At 36.1% G+C, this 17,719-nt stretch overlaps 1 protein-coding gene across 1 annotated transcript in view; it reads left to right on the forward strand.

Annotated features, from left to right (window-relative positions):
• The window catches only part of Acf (ATP-dependent chromatin assembly factor large subunit), a 135,854-nt gene that overhangs the window by 77,291 nt on the left and 40,844 nt on the right, over nucleotides 1-17,719 (forward strand). Inside the window, exons 9-12 of the mRNA XM_089092279.1 lie at nucleotides 7,691-7,934; nucleotides 11,314-11,684; nucleotides 12,657-12,840; nucleotides 16,651-16,924. Coding sequence (XP_088948405.1) covers nucleotides 7,691-7,934; nucleotides 11,314-11,684; nucleotides 12,657-12,840; nucleotides 16,651-16,924 — 1,073 coding nt within the window. The remainder of the gene's footprint in view (nucleotides 1-7,690; nucleotides 7,935-11,313; nucleotides 11,685-12,656; nucleotides 12,841-16,650; nucleotides 16,925-17,719) is intronic.

The raw sequence follows: 17,719 nt of genomic DNA on the forward strand, positions 1-17,719 counted from the left end.
CTCAAAACATCTAAAAATTCATTCACTTTGCTAACACTTTCATCTAGGATACTTGAATCATAAGCATAATCTAAGTCTAAGAGCGTCTTACTTCCCCAATTGATTCCGTGTTCTCCCATTGCGTTTCCTGTGCTTCTTATGAAACTCTGCCTAATTCCTGATTTGATACGAAACCAGCTGCTTGACTCATTTCCTACCTTAACCGCAGTGTTATTCCATACACAGCACTAATCACTTTAATGTATTTATCTGGTATAACATAATTGATAAAACCTTCGCTAAAGCTCTTCTGTCAGATGAATCCAACGTTTGTTTATAATCTGTAAAACTGAGGACTTGTAGACTCAGGTGTTTGTTGACTCAAGCACTCCTCAGTTATTAATCTAAGAGGGAAATTTTGGTCAACGCATCCTCTCCCATTCCTAAAACCACACTGTTCTTCCCTTAAAACTTTATCGACACTATCGCTAATTATAAAAAGTGTGATTATACTAAGTAGTTTGCTTCCTACAGAAACCAAGTTAATGCTTCTATAATTACCACACTTACTCGTATCACCCTTCTTATAGAGGAGTTTATTTAGAGTTTTCCTAAAATCGCTACGTACCTCCCCCTTTTCGAAAATCACATTCATAATCTTCTTTAACTTATCTCTAACTTAATAACCATTATAGTTAAAAAACTCATTTACCACATTATTGGCACCGGGGCCTTAATATTTGTTAATCTTTTTAGTACTGTCACTAATTCTTCCTCACAAAATATTTCTTCCTTCACATTCCAAAGTGTCACAAACTTCTTAATTCTTTTCTATATCTTTTCCTGTAACTCTATCACCGTTTAAAAGTTTCTCAAAATATTCTGCCCATCTCTCTTTAGCTCACAATTATCACTAATTGTGGCCTCATTTCTATCTTTAAGAGGGACCAATCTAGATTGACTGTTCACTCTCAGTTTATTAACATGCCAGTACAATATTTTACTATTATGCCGGCTGCTGCATCTTTTAGATCTTCAGCAATTTTATCTATGGTCCTCTAATTTTCATATGATCTATCCTTCAATTAATTTTTGTACAAGCCCTCCCCTCCTCCTCTCTATTAAACATAAAGGATTTTCACTGTGTTTCTAACTTTTTTCCCTGAGATACCATCAGCGGCTTCACAAATCATTTTCCTAAAACTCCATCTTTGTGTGCTTTTTTTTGTGTTGTCTGCCTGCTCAAAAATGAACTTTATAAATAAAACTGTTTCATCAATCTTCTACATTTTAAAATTTTTAACTCTAGTTTAGTATTCAACTGTTTTTGGAAAGTTTCTCTCAGGTTTTCGTCCAGGAGTCTACCAACGTCATAGCTTCCCGGAAGGTGGTTACGCTTCGCTAGATGGTGATCTTTACTTTTAACATCAAAAATAACAATCCTATATACCCTAATATCTTGTATCGATCCTGCCAATCTTCGGTTGCCAGTCAAATATAATGATTAAGGTTTGCTGTTCTATCATCATGTAAATATCATGTTAATTTATATATATATATATATATATATATATATATATATATATATATATATATATATATATATATATATATATATATATATATATATATATATATATATATATTCCAGTCTGTTGTATTCTAGCTAGTTGACAATCGAGAGTAACTCATTGTTATTAGGATAACCATTATCATTAGTATTATAAATAAAACTCAGTCAAGGCTTAAGCCATAAAAGCCAATCGCCTCCTCATTAAAACAAAAATATATATATACCATAGCACCCATAACCGCTGCTATTGATACCCCCCCCCCCAGGCGTGTTAGCATTTCTTAAATAAAGGACGAAATGGGCTCCGTGCATTGCTAATTGTTTGCTTTTAGCCTTTCACCCAGTCACTTCGTACGGAAGGGGTTGTCTTAGAAACTTCAGAGGGGGCTCGTTCGATGGGAAATTGAAAATTCTATTGACCTTTTTAAGATTCAAACGTAATTCAAGGGTAACCAGTCTCTTTCCACCATATTCTTTGCTGCCATACCCTTAAAGACGTCCGGTCAAAATTTTGAGATAGTAATTTTGTTCAGTATAGAAGGAAAGCCAAATAACTATGCTTCTGGGGATGAAGTGATCCCCACAGGCCTTGGGGTAAAAGCAGTAACTTATGCAATTTCGTTATTTTTTGCATATAAGATTTTTTTATAGGGAAGGGGGGGGGTGTTTGATCCTGGGTCTCCAAAAAAAGTGAGAATGTTAAGAACAAGCTTCAAGAGAAAGTCGAGAAGGATGTTTAACTAAATCAAAACGCACTATGTGCATGCAGGTTATCAAATGAGTGTATCAGCAATATCCCAGGAACAGCTTAGACTATTAAGTTAAAACTTTCAGGGCTTGTTGAGGGGGATGTTGATGTGACCAAAGGCACTGCATGCCATGCATACTGCTGCTACTATAAGATAATATATTTATTTAAAAAAATTACTATCATAAGCCCCGAAGTAAAATTTCAGAGAAATCAAAAAAACAAAAAAATACACGAAAACTGAAAAACTGGCAAAGAAAGCCAAAAAAAAAAAAAAAAAAAAAAATCAAAATGAAAATTACTAGTTAGAATAAAAACAAGAGAGATCTTTCCCTTAGTGATTGGTATTTTAACAATTTTCTATGCTTTAAGAGAGGAGCAAATTGGAACCCCCTAAAGACAATTGGCATGACCAACTAAAAAAATACCTGTATTTAAATGTTTAGAAATAAAAAAGTGTAGTCTCCAGTTGCGGGACAAATTTACGTTTTGCATCAATATTTTGGTTTGGCGAGTAATAGAAGACAGCTTTTGCAATAATATCAAAGGGACAGGGGAATACTTTTGGCCTGATACTTATGCAAAAGATTCAATCATGCTCGGATAAACTAGGGACTGGAATAATTTGTGGTAAAGCTTGGTTTTAGTAAAAAAAAACAAACAAAAAAAAAAACAATACGCCTTCACTTTTTTTCCGGGTGGGTTATCTAAAGGATGGATTTTATTAAACCCTAAATAATTTGATAGACGACGGGACCGTGGGTCATGCGACTCAACTTCTGTAACAGCTATAAGATTAATTTGAGTTATTCTGATAGCACCTGGAATTCTCTAATCTTACTAGAATCAAGACTTTTAGCAGTGGCACTCAGAACTGGTACTACCAAGAGAATTTGTTCCTCCCACCTTGGATTGCACTTTAAGGGGTTTTTTCTTGTTCCTCCGTCTATGATTCGTATCTCCTGGGATTTGACCCACCCGTGTATAATTTTGACATTTATTACTGGTTCTAATCTATCAAATCTCGGCATTGAATTCTATAGAGCACCGTGACTCGTGGTCATGTACTGGGCAGGATAGGTTTTCACCTATCCTCCGTGTGTTTTTCCATTTCTTGATTTCGTCAGCGCTGATTCAATTTTCGGGTACGCGGGTTGAAACAAAAGTGATTAATGGTAAAATGCATGGGAAATACGTAAATTGGGCTATATATTTGCACATTAGGAGGGTTTGGGGTAAATTATAGTGGAAGCGCCATCAAATTATGCTAGCTGCAATTTTTCTGTATATTGTGAAATAACAATTGCTATCTTAATATGTTTCCTTCTCACTAGCCCAAATTCTGGGCTAATACCGAATTGAGACTAAAATCTAGAAGTGGTTTAAATCTGTGACGGTTCCCTGGCCCTTGAACAAAATATTTTCTTGAATAATAAATAGGGAAATTTAGATATTAGAAATGAGGAGTTTTCGTCCATGGGTCAAAAAGTGCTACCATCTATTTCTACTAACCATTTGTCTTCATTTTGGTCAAGTTTTGTTATTTTATTTTCTCTATTTAGAACTGAGGTAAAGAGTGTGTGTCTATAATTTGATTCTTCTAAATGCTAAAGAAATTAAGTCTTATTCTTTCATTAGTTTTTTTTTTACTAGAACTCAATGAAATATACCATTTTGAAAATTTCAAGAACTGACAGATTCATCGTTGAGTTTCTTCGAAAAAAATATTATTGAGCGACTGTGCGAATTTTGCTAAGTCCTGATTCTGTTAAAAAGCGAGCTAAGTCCTAATTCGGTGCAAAAACGGGCTGGACGTTAAGTGGGCCAAAAAATTACATAAAACTGCTCAGATCTTGAAATTTATTGAGGCAGATAATTTGTGTTAAAGGAACAGAGGGAAAGAATTGTCGCCTGCATTTAGTTCTACAACTTTTGGATTTGCTTGAAATTTGTTAACTAGAGACCTACAAACAAGGAGACTATATAAATGAAATTCAAGACCGTTGATCTTTACAGTTCTGGCTTTAAGTCTCATTGTTCAAAGATACCTTCCCTATCAGGAAAAGTAACATATAAGCGAGAAGTATAGCATGTTCTTTTCAGGAGTGAAGGCAGTGTTGCAAAATTACCGTAAAATAAAAACTCGCTAAGTAAAATCGGTGAAATAAGGTAAAATTGGTAAAATAAAGTACTCCCTAGGAAATTTAGGGTAAGATTCTTGTTTTAGAGTTGCCCTGTAGCTACAAGGCTAGTTTAGCATTTCTTTTCAAGCGTCATTTTCAGCTTTTAATGAAATGTTTTAATGATTCTGATTTTCCTGGGATTAAAAAAGGTAATGCACATTCATCTACTACTACTACTACTACTACTACTAACAACTCATCGCAGCACCAAGCCGCCTGAGGCCAACACAGCTACGCACGCTCCTCCTCCAGCCCAACCTATTCAGAGTCTCCCTTTTTACACCTGTCCACGAAGTTCCCATTTCCTTTAAATCTTTCTTTATGACGACATCTTCCCACCCCAAACGAGGACGACCTGCTTTCCATTTAGCCCTAGATGGTTGGCCGAAAAGAACTATCTTCGGTAATCTGTCATCCTTCATCCGCACAACATGCCCCAACCACCTCAACCTTTCTTTCATTATAGACCTAGAAAGCGGTATTGAACCACATCTTTCGTATAGCCTATTGTTTGAAATACGGTCAGTCAGCCGGGTACCCAGAACAATCCTTAAGCAATTTCTCTGGAAAACATCTAGCAAATCTTCATCCGCTTTTCGGAGCGTCCATGCTTCAGAGCCATATTTGACCACTGTCATCACTGTAGCTTCTAAGATTCTAATCTTGGTTTGCAGACTTATCTTCCTATTCTTCCAGACTTTTTTAGAGTTTCATCAATTTAATTAACTGTCTAGTTTATGTCTTTGCTAATCTTGTGCCAAGGGTAATACCTCAGCACTCGGACAGTGCCTGATTTCGGACATCCGTTTTGTAAAAAAAAGGCAAGAAAAAAAAAAAAAAAAACCCCACCGTTATTTGAAAGTAAACTCATATTAGCATTTTTCTACATTTAAACCTAAGAAATGTTAGCCAAGCAACCTTGCATATTTAAACAGCCGTATTCATCCACATTTCTCATATCATATACATGTTATTTTCATTATTTATAAAAGCACCGAATACAAGTAAAAAAATTGGTTTGTAACGCTGTGATGACTGATTAACTAAGCACTGGATCATAATAACAGAACATTCAGTCACTTTCACAGTCATTTTGACTGTCTTCAACAGGATCTGCTAGTAAATCTAGCTCTTCTCCTTCAGACTCAGTTTCCGATTCTGGTAACTGTTCCTGTTCTGAAGCCCCCCCTCCCAAAAAAATCCCCCCAAACAAAAGTCGTGGCTACGGCCCTGAGTATTATATATTAGTTTCTACCTCCACCATCCCCTCCTCTCTCCCTTAAAACTAATTATGTATTTATCAGAAGATTCTTTCGGAATAACTACTGAAACATAAGGGCCGTTAAACTAGAATAAGAATTTCATAAAGGCACTATACTCAGTTACAACTCATTCGGTAGCAATTGATTGAAAAGCAGGCTGAATCTTAGAAAAGAGCACTGGAACTTTCGATTTCCAATTGACTAAGCCCCCTCTAAAGCTTATTCGACCACTCCTTTTACATGAAGTGCCTCTAGGAAAAAAATTAATGAACAAATATTGATACATTTAACCCTTATGGGTCTTACCTACAGGCAATACTATACGATTGTCTCTGACTTAAACAGGAAAGTAGAAATTTCAATTTCCCTTCTAATGAGGATCCGAAATTATCAAGGAGGAAGATGGGGGGATTCTTCCTTGGGGAAGGGGGGAGTTCTCCGCCAGGGGTATTTTCTGGCGGTCGAGTAAAGGCTGGCTCCGGGGGAAACGACGGCATGAACACAAGATCTCTTGGTACTTGTTCATTATTCAGAACACATCCAAGTTGATTCAATTTACAGATACAAGGGTTAAAACAACTGAGACACATAGGAAGATAAATAGGATTTATACAAGTTGGGCTATATATTTGCACATTTGCGGGGGGGGGGTTAAGTATAGCGGGGCTGCATGCAAAATGTAAGCTAATTTGACCAAAATACCAGCTCTGTGTAATAAATATTCAATTAAAATATACCTACAACGCTGAGCCTAAGTTAATTGTCTCCGAATACAGAAACCTAAACCGTTTTTGTCAGATCTTGCAGATCAAAGTTCCTGGGTTTGTTCTGAATAATAGGCAAGTACCGATTTCTCTGAGATATGAAATTTAAAATAAAATAGGATATTGATTCTGCTCTGGCCCTCCACATCGTATAAAATGCCGATTATTTAGTTCTTTTTAATGAGGCAACTTAAATATCTGATCTGAAGCAAATGGCTTCCTACATTCTTTCAGGAAGGCAATTTAAACCGGGTTATAAAACTATACACAAAACAAAATCATATCCAAACCTGTTTCTGCTTTGGTACTGTGGAAATTGCAAGCTGTCGTAAAATATGTAAGATACCGGTAAAATACGTAAAATACCGGTAAAACAGTTAAATTACGTATCCATGGGGAGGGAAGTTTCCATGGGGTGAATTTTTCAGGGAAAATTTTACACTGAGAGAATTTGCCAGAATTCCTATATGAAATTCTTTTATGTCTTGCTTTCTCTTAGCCGACTCAATTTTATGCGTGGAGATGTTAAGAATATTTGTCCGTGGTTTATTTTCACCAAGATTGAATTGTCTAGAGCATATATCTGTGGGGAGGAGGGATTTTTCTGTGGAGGTGGAGCCAGATTTCCAGGCATTATTAAAAAAGCGATCCAGATATCTAATTAAAAAAAACATGTCTTTTTAAACTAAAAGTAAGGAACAACATTTAAACTTTAAACGAGCAGAAATTATTACGTATATGAGGGGGGTTCCCTCTTACTCAACAATAAGAAGCTTTTTCTTAAAGTACTAAAAAACTTTAGCGTGAAGAGTGAGGTGTTGATGAAGGGGTAACCCCTTTCATATACGCAGTGATTTCTGTTCGTTTTTAAGTTTCAATGTTGCTGCTTCTTTCAGTTGGAAAAACTTGTTTTTAATTTAATTTGAAGAAAAAATCGTCTAAGGGAATAGTTTACCAATTGTAAAAGTTTCGATGTGTCTACAACTGTAATTTATAATCGACAGTGAAGAAACAAAACGAAAGCGTTGCAACTGCAAACATTTTTGCTGGCGAAGCCGACCAAAGGTTGTTACAGGACTTCATGTTGTCCAACAAACTTTTATCTGTTTTATTTTGATAAGCGCTTAGTTTTGAATACAGGCTATATATAACTGGCACTAAGACGTTTTTTCCTCTTTCAGCACAGATCCAGATATTGATATCAAGATGAGAGACGAAACTCTCAAGGCTTGGGGACCTCAGGCTGAGCTCTTTAAGTTTGTGGTTGTTGAATTAGAACCAGATCGTGGATTCGAAGATGATGAAATAACGGTCGAGTGGACCTGTATTAGGAGAGAAAAAACATCTATGACGAGAGATCGATTACGTTTGATGATCCGATATGTTACACAATTCGATGAGGAAGCTGGACATTATAAACTTAAGGTATTTCTTTTTCTACGTCTTTTCTTATAATTTTTTTTATTCGATCTTAAAAAATATGCTATCATCCTCAAACGAAACGAAATAGCGAAATTCTCGGAGAAAAGTTTTTTGCTCGACGGTTGAAATGATTATAGAAGTGTAAAAATTAAATTTGGCACCTGGGTCACATTGTTTCCTTGGGGTATACTATGTATAATATACCCCATGTTCTTTAGAATATGAGCTAGAGATAATACAATTTTGTTCTTGCTGAACAATCCTGTTTCTTATTAGGTAAATGAGCTCTTGAAAGTGCAACCCTTAGAAAAAGATTAAGTCATTTTTTTTACATTCTCTCTCATTTCTAAAAAAAGTAAAAAAATTCGAGTTTCTTTTTTTTATTTCAATAAACTTTAAGTTTAGAATTTTGTTATTAACCAATTTTTTTTTTACCGATAACAATTTAGAATACTCTAGATAGAAATAAAAACATTTTGCAAAATAGTATTTGATGTTTTAACAATAACAATGGCTTTGAAGTGTATAAAACCCAATTTTATTTGCTAAAAATTGATCAAAAAAACAAATTCGGACTGATGTCAGATTTCCATCATGTGATGCCTGAAGGCCCAAGCTTCCGACTTTAGCGAGTGGATGGAGGTAAGGAAAAGCAAATGGACATGTAGGTACGAGGACCGAATGTACACCTGCCAAATATAGGGAGCGAAAGGAGGACACGATTGAGAATTTAAAAAGCCCAAGTCACTCAACTATCTTTTATTAGTAAATCTATAATATCTATAACACAAACCCCATGGCTAGCCTTACAAAGCTACTTTTTTTTCATCTAGTCTACTGATGCTTAGTAATCTATCAAAAACATTAATATTTTTACGACATGGTTTGTAGAGTTTCGCATTAAGAAAAGATTCCTTTTTCGGTCTGATAACCCTGTTCTTTGACAATTTGTTTATTCTGGCATAATGGTTTAAATTCATGCTAAGATTTATTTTGTTTTGTTTTTGATGTATTTAGTCGCATTGAGATTTCCACCACAAATATTCTACTAGCAACTCATAAACTAAGGCCTAAATCGGTTGGAGATTCATACTCTTTGTCTTCAAACCACCGGTAAAAACCGTATTGTTTTTTTTCTCCATTTCTTACAATTGTTTTTTTTTTTTTAACATTGGATATTACCTGATCTTTTAATGGTGGTAGCCCCGGTTACTGATAAACCGCATCCTGTATTCTAGCAATGCAGATAATTTTCATCCTACAGCTTTTGGTTTGATTATGTCAAAACTGCCTAATCGTCTGTCACCGTTTTGTCTGGTTCCTTTTCAACATACTGACAGTAATCAGTGTCATTACAGAAACGCCTTTCAATAAACTTTTTCACTTGAATCCTGCGTGCTGTTTTAAATTTGCACTTGCTATCTCGACTTGTGTTTATGCTTGCTTGGTTGTTGGCATAAAGCGTTGGGCTGTGTAAATTCTTTGGAGCCGCTTGCTATCTCCAAAGACCTGGTTCGTTCCGGCCATCTTACTTGAGACTCATTTCTTTTGGGTTTACGTGAAAGCATTCGGCTATTCGCTGGGGATCTGAAATGAGTACATGTTTTTCTCCAGCAAATGGTATCTGCAAGGCAAGTCTATTGTCGACTCTTTTTTTTTTGGTGCATTATAATTGTTTTAACAGATGCCACAGTCCCAGGGAATTAGGTTGTCATATTGGATGTTTAGGTAATAACAATTTCGATTTGGAGATGAGCCGGTGATGTTAGCTGCGTGTCTTAATGCACCTAATATGTTACTCAAGGTTGTTGAAGTTATCATTATGGTTGATGTCATAGCCCTGTGGCCTTTGTTTTGCAATTAAATGAAAAAAAAAGTTTTTCAACTGAAAGCAAGAAGCAACATTAAAGCTTAAAGCGAAAAAAAAAAGTTTTTCAGTACTTTTAAAAAAGCTTCTTATTGTTCTAATTAAACAACCCTTGTGTTTCAGGAGTCGTTCTAAAAAATTGGGACAAGATTCAAACTTTAGCGTAAAGAGCGAGAGGTGTTGAGGGTGAGCAACCCACCTCATATACGGAATAATTTCTTTTCGTTTTAAATTTTAATGTTGCCTTATTTTCAGTTGAAAAAACTTGTTTGTTTAAATTTAGTTTCTGATCGTTTTTGAAATAATGCCAGGAAATCTGTCTCCACCTCCACGGAGAATCCTTCCTCCTCGTGGATATATTCTCTAGACAACTCAGTTCTGATGAAAATTTACCCAGGGCAATTACCCTTAACATCTCCACACGTAAAACTGAGTCGGCAGAGAGAAAGCAAGACATAAGAAGAATTTCGTTTAGGAATTCTGGCAAATTTTCGAAGTGAAAAATTTCCCCTGAAAAATTCACCCCCTGGAAACTCCTCCCCGTGAAAAATCCCCCAGCAGAAAATTTGTCCTCCCCACCCGAAAAATGTATGCATACTTTTCGATAACAAATACTATGCGTGAACAATGGGCATATTTTATAACTTAAAGACCTTTCCCCAGGGGCTGTGGGTGTCATGGCATCTCCAAAGGCATAGTTATTTGGTCTTTCAACTATGCTGAACAAAATTGCTATCTCAAAATTTTTAGCAGATGATTTTGAGAAAGAAAGGAGCACGGGAGGGGGCCTAGTTGCCCTCCAATTTTTTTGGTCGCTTAAAAAGTGTACTAGAACTTTTAATTTCCGTTTAAATGAGTCCTCTCCCGTTATTCTAGGACCACTGGGTCGATACGATCATCCCTGGAAAAAAAGCAAACAAATAAACACGCATCCGTGATTTTTCTTCTGACAAAAAATACAAGATTCCGTATTTTTGCAGGTAAGGGCTTGACACCTCTACAGTAGTGCTCTCCGATACGCTGAATCTGGTGGTCTGATTTTCAATAGGATTCCCTGACTTTTGGAGGATGTTTCACTCCTTTTTCAAAATAAGGCAAACTTTCTCAGGCTCGTAGCCTTTGATGGGTAAAACTAAATGAAACTCGTATATTTAAAATCAGCTTAATAAGCTGATTCCTTTGATATATCTATTGATATTAAAATTCTGTTTTTAGTGTTTCAGTTAATATTGAGCCGAGTCGCTCCTTACTTACAGTTCGTTACCACGATCTGTTTTGTAGATACAATATCGTATAAAGTCCCAAAATTTATTTTTTATTTTCTACCAAAGAATTGACTTTTGCGCGCGATTGCCGCGAGATAGAATAATTTCCTGGATGAAGCCCAACCCTGAAATATTGTAAGAGCTGGGAGTTAGAACGTGCTTTGCAAGGTACCAAACCCCTGTACCTGTATAGAAAATATACCTCCCCTCTCCCCCCCCCCCTATATTTTTACTTAATCTCTTTTTCTAGGACGAATTTGCCGAGAGATATGATGTTCGAAATCGTAGCATAAAAGATTTCTTCCCTGTAAAGGAACCGGAATTTGTCGTATCCATAAAACCAAGAGCTACTCCAAAACAGATTACCTCCCCTTTGCTCAATGGACTGACAGCCAATAGAGAGACTCATAAGCTTGGCGAGAAAAAGACTGTAAGTGTACCGAAAGAAATAAATAATTATGAAGTAATATCTGAGATAAAGGCAGCTAAACTTAAGCAGTTTTCAGAGAAAAGAGGACCTGAGGCCAAAGCAGGTGATGAGAAACAGAAACAAGTTCAAGTCAAAGCAAAGAAAATTTTAAGTGCTGAAGAGGTGCAGAAAATGGAAGAAGAAATGCAGAGGTAAGGATGTATCCTCTTTTTAATTGTATCTTTAAATTAGTATCCCTCGTAGCGTGTCACCAGACTAAACAATTTAATATTCACTCACTCAACCCTCTCGTCATCCATTGTAAAAGTCTTTGGTTTACCTCCTAAATGTTGAACCTTCTGTGCTCCAGTGTCTGAAAGGATGCAATCATAATAGTATTATGCAAAATGTTTTGTTTTTATCGATGAATTTTTGGTCGCGCAATGAGTCGATGCTAAGAATGTGTTCAAGGATGTTATAGACATACCCCCGTTTAGTGTCTAGGTACACCAGCTGGCTCACCCTTTGAAATATATCAAATATAGGGGGGGGGGGCAAGGATTGCTATATCTCATCCATAATAAACTTTTTAGTCCGTATGGCCAAACTTTAGAATAGATTGGGCCGTCTTGTCATAACTTGTAGAGCTTGGATAAGATATCCGAAAAATCGACAGAAAACTAAAAGACGGCATCTACTTCCGCAGAAATCGTAGAAAATACATTTAAGTTATCCTGTTCTGTGTCAGAGATAGAGATATTCGGTTTTAGTGAAACTTGCATCATTAGAAATTATCAATTTTTGTTTTTTCAATTAAACAGAGCAGGATTTTCCTTTTAATGTTCAGAAATAGGCAGTCTCTAAAAATGCTCTAGCATAGGCCTACCAGTTAGGAGAAGGCTAAGAATCAGCTCAAAGGAAACAGCATTTAATCAATTTGGAAGGTTTGGGAGTTCCCTGTGTGCTACCCGTTTGAAAATATTAATGACACAGCGGACATAAAAATCACTGTCTTTTCAGTCAAATTCCACAGTCAAACCACATATAGTCAACAGGCCTCGATGATGGCTAGTCCTTTGGAAGAATTCGCTTATGGGCCCTTTGTCTTTGACACGATAAGCCGACGCTGAGGTGTCGCAAAACGATTTAAGGTATTGAATCTTCCTTAGTTTTTTTTTTCTTAGGGTCAGGCTGCAACGTGAAAAGAATCAGGAAGAAAAGCGGCTTTTGATGGAAAAACAAAAACAGGAATGGATGGAGGCTAGGCAACTGGAGAAGCAGAAGAAATTGGAGGAAAAGAAAAAACAAGCAGAGCTTCAAAGGGAAATGAAAAAACCAAAGGAAGACCTAGAACTTGATAATTTAAAGGTAAAATGCTAATAATTCAAATATAACTACGAGATACTAACCTTGAAACGAACTTTCAAATTTACTTGAAAAGAACTTTAATGTTTTAATGGTCCCACCTTTTATGCTTACAATTTTAGAGCTCATCATTATGGTACCAATTAATGAAATTTATTTTGCTTTGGCTATTTTTCTCTTTTAACCTTTTATTTCCTTTATAACTGTATCTTGCTTGAGCTCATTTAACAAATTACTATAATAATAACAATCTCTTTATCATATTTAATGCTGTGATATCGACTCAGTAAAGAGCGATGTGTCTCCCATTTATTTTTTCCGCTGGTTGCTTTTTATGGAAACTGTGCTTGTAGAAACTTGGGAGGAAGCTCATTCAACCAGAAATTGAAAGTTCTCGTGCCTTAACTTGGGGGGTCGAAAAATTGAGAGGCCGAGAATAATTCGATGGAAGTCAGACCCTTTTATGCTCTTTTTGACCATGGACCCTCCTTTACCCCTCAAGTCAATGGATCAAAATATTAACAAAGTATTTTTTCTCAGAATGCTCGTAAGGTCCAATATTTATGCCTGAAATGTTGTATGGATAGCGTGGCCCACATAGTTCCACAAACTAGGGCAATAAATTATGCAAATTTCCACTTGTTCAGAGATAAGCTTTATCGTAGAAAAAAGGTTGGCATCTTTGACCTTGACTGTCATATTTGATTGAAACCTTTGTTCCTTGAACCCAGGGGATCTCAAATTTTTGTTAGGAATGGGGAAAGTGTTAGGTGACCCGAAAATCAGTTAAAAAGAACTTCTTGCTTCTGACCGGTTTTGAAACTTTTGAAAGGGACAAAAGAACCCTGATGTATCAAAAATCACAGGTTCTGAATGGCTTAACTTACACCTTCAAAGTCTTTTGGGCCAAGGGGACTCTTAAAGGACAACAAAAGATTAGCTTGGAATTTTTTAACCCCAAAAATGGGGTCAAAAACTGCCGAAATACCTCTTTCCAAGCTGCTTGAAACTTCTACCCGGAAGTCTCTGGGCCAAGGGGATCCTAATGTACTAAAAAATTTGAGGTTCGGGACACAAGCCCACGAACAGTTTTGCCAAAAAAAGGCCAAATAATCTTTTCGATCTGCTTGACACTTATATCCTTAAGTCCTTAGCCAAACCAATCCCAATGCACCAAAAAAAGGAAAGAAAAATTGGTTCAAACAAAAATGCAGGTCGAAAAAGAACCAAGAAACTTTTTTTCTCTAACGACATGAAACTTTCAGCCCTAATTTCCTGGGCCAGAGGGGGCCTAATTTACAAAAATAAAGGTTCAGGGACAAAAGGGGAGCCCGGTCCCCCCCCCCCCCCTGAAAAATGAAATGTATTTAGAATCGGCTGGAAACTTATTCACAATTTCCGGACCCAAGAAAACCCAAATGCACAGAAATTTTCTGAATGACTTGAATCTTCAACCACAAGTTCTAGGTCCCTAGTATGCAAACAAATGTTTAGGTTGGACGCATGAATCCCCAACAATGGGGCCCTAAAAAGGATAAAAAAATATAATTCAAATGTACCAAAAAAAAAGAAAAGAAAATGCTTGAAAAGCCTGACCTAAAAAGCCTGTTTTTTTTTTTCATTATGTACATATATACCAATTCAAACTGATTTTATTTAGTCACTGTCAACTGGACGCCAATGCAGAAATAATGTAATGGAATTGGCCAATATAGCTTCTGATCGGCTTGAAAATTACATCCATTAAGTCCGTAGGCCAAGTGGACCCCAATGAACCCTATTGACCTGAAACTTAGCGGACACACAAGCAAGGACAATAGGTTTATATATATATATATATATATATATATATATATATATATATATATATATATATATATATATATATATATATATATATATGTAATTTTAAGTTTTTTTTTGCTCACTGGCTTGAAATTTACAGGGTATGGGGGCGAGGTATGTTACAGGGTATATTAACCTCAATGAACGTATAAATCTTTTGAAGCAAATTTGGTTGTATTGATATGTGATATCCAAACGTTTTTATCATATTAAAACAGAACCCCTTGTATAAATGGTCTGCACAAGTGTTTATTCAATAACATTAACCGTTGAAACAAAACAAAATATGAAAGACTACTTTAATAAAGTGGAATAAAATACACACATGTTTAGGGATGTCTCTAAGAGGGGGGGGGGTTAGAAAGACTTCAGCCCAATACAAGAACAAAAATCGTGCGTATTTTTAACCTCTGTTATTAGAAATACCCCTCCTCACACACCTCGCATTGTCTTTAAACCCAAATAGCTGAAAAAAAGTATTCATTCCAAAATTAAAATAAAAAGTTTTCAAAGAAAAGTAAAGGGCGATATTAAAACATAAAACGAGCCAAAATAAAGTCATGATAAGCCAAACTTTAAAAAACAGCTATCACTATGAATGAATGAATGAAACCTAAACGAATAGAAAATACATTTATTCAAGAACTCAAAGAGTTAAAACAAAGCAAAACGCGAATTTTTTTCTTTTAATATAATGGTGGATAGTAATAAGTAGCTAAGTAGTACCAAGACTCAAAGGGGCCACCCTAGCTGAGTAGACGAGGACGATCAACAGACGAGGGTCCAAATTCTGATGTCTCCAATCCTTTGGCTTGGGATGGGGGTTGGTGGTGTGACTCTGTAAGCTCGGATAACATGGTTCTGGGGTGTTTATGGTTCATCAAATTCCCACGAAATATCTGAATTTTGGTTGCCAGGTGACGCGGGAAACCCCCTGATCCTGCTGCAAGTTTCAAGGAAGTCCCTAAAGAGTTTTTAAGTTTGAAGTAAGACCTCAAGAATTTGGTGGCTTCTAAACTTCCTATGGATGAATAAATGAAACATAAACCCACATGAATTAAAAGAATAATCGAGCCAAACTTAAAAGAAACAGAAATTATCATAAACAGGGGTAAAATACGAGTGTGACACAGGACAAAAATCTTGCGAACTTTCCAATCCGTGTGATTGAAGATCTATTCCCCATGCAACCCCAATTTTACTAAGCAGAAACCCTGATTTTTGTTTTTTAATATGTCTAGAATTAGCCGCAAATCAAACTGTATTAATTAAGAAATGAACAGAAATTAATTTGAAAATCTTAAAATTATTCAAGGAAAAGCAAAGGAAACTCGAACTTAAAAGAAATAGAAATTTCTATAAAGGAATAAATGGACTCTAAAATTAACAGAAATTAAAAAATTAGGAAAAGTCTTGGGTGTTGGGAATGTTTGGGTGTAAATCTAAGACGAACAAAAATCTAAGAAAGTAAGGTGAATACTCAAGTCCCTTAAAGGTACTAAAGGCTAGACCATCATTTGCCCATTTCTGGAAACAAAATGTATTCTAAACAAGTATGGTTTTATTATTGAGATTCAAGGCGTTCCTTTGCTTTCTTTTTTTAGTTCAATGAGTTTGCCTTTATTCTACCATGTATATATCTAACTCCATAAGAAAATTACATTTGGGTTGTTATATTGCCTGTTTTTTTTGTACTTCTCACGGAAACGCGACAATAATCTCTGTTTTAAGATTATATTTGTATGTGTCGTAATTAAAATGGTTGTTGTAATTATCAAGAAATCAAGTTTTACTGAACGTGATTTACTATTACAGGGCGAATTGTCCACCCTCTCTCCCTGAGGTGGGGGCCAAACCAATTCCTAGCATATGTCTGCGCAAAAGTATAGGATGACAAATGGTGTTTTTTTCAGTAATGCTTATGCTTATGTTAATGCTAAAATTTGACCAACTTATTTCTCATAACAGGAATTGCCAATGCCCAATCCAATTCGCTGTCGTGTTCCAAATGCTCTCTTTGGTGATTTTCTAATGATTTTGGAATTCCTGCAAGAATTTGCTGAGGAAGTAGATCTGACAGACGACTTCACTCAAGGAGTAGATTTTGACTTACTCGAAAGGGCTGTTGCCGAAAAGGAAATCCTAGGACCCTTCAATGATTTAATTCAGGTGCTTCTTCGCGCTATTTTCAGTCTTCAAGAGCAAGAGAACGAGGAAATCAAAGAAGATGGTGCCGGAAGTGGTAAGATTCTTGTCTGTGAGCTATGGTACTTTAGTTATGATAAACACTTTAGATTTGTTAAGGTATCTATGGGCATACAGGTTTCACAACTTGTATTGAGATAATGGCTTTTTTTTAGACCTGAAACGCTACTGGCTGGAAGTAAGGGTGGCAAAATTACATCCCTGAATCACAAAAGGGTGGAACTGTCGAGTAATAGGAAACTTTCCATCCGCGAGGCTCTTCTTTACTCAAAGATTAACTCCGATAGAGGATCAAAAACTACTTTTACCAACTTTAAAAAGATTTAATAATCCTTGTCAAATGAGGAAGTCTTTGTCAAATGAGAAGAAAAGAATGGCGTTTCGACTTAGACAACTAAACTATACCATGGGAGCTGAAACCCCCTGAAATATCGCAACAATTGTAACCTATGGGACACAGTTGTGGAGCAACACTATTGAACCCTTGGAACTTCTAAAGGTGCTATGGAAACCCTGTCCTCTAATCTTCACCAAATTTAATTGAGATATAACTAGCCTTTCTAACGGACGCAAATGACAAGAATGTAGTCCTTCTTTCACATTAGTCTTATCGAATTGGATCCCCCCTTTGGGACCATAGCCCTTTGGTTTTCCAAAATTTGGCTAGGATTCTTCAGGTAGACTTTTTGATGTTAAGATTGTAGGGACCCTGTTTCCCCGTTCCTCTGTCTTTGCACATACGTTGGAATAGGCCTAGATTCTTAAAAGAGAATTCTCATACCAGTCATAAAATGAAAAAGCTGAAAAACACTATTAATTGAGAACACCCACT

This window comes from Artemia sp. Qi Xiang Cuo, chromosome 7 (assembly GCF_049724085.1).
Source record: "Artemia sp. Qi Xiang Cuo chromosome 7, ASM4972408v1, whole genome shotgun sequence".
NCBI lineage: Eukaryota > Metazoa > Arthropoda > Branchiopoda > Anostraca > Artemiidae > Artemia > Artemia sp. Qi Xiang Cuo.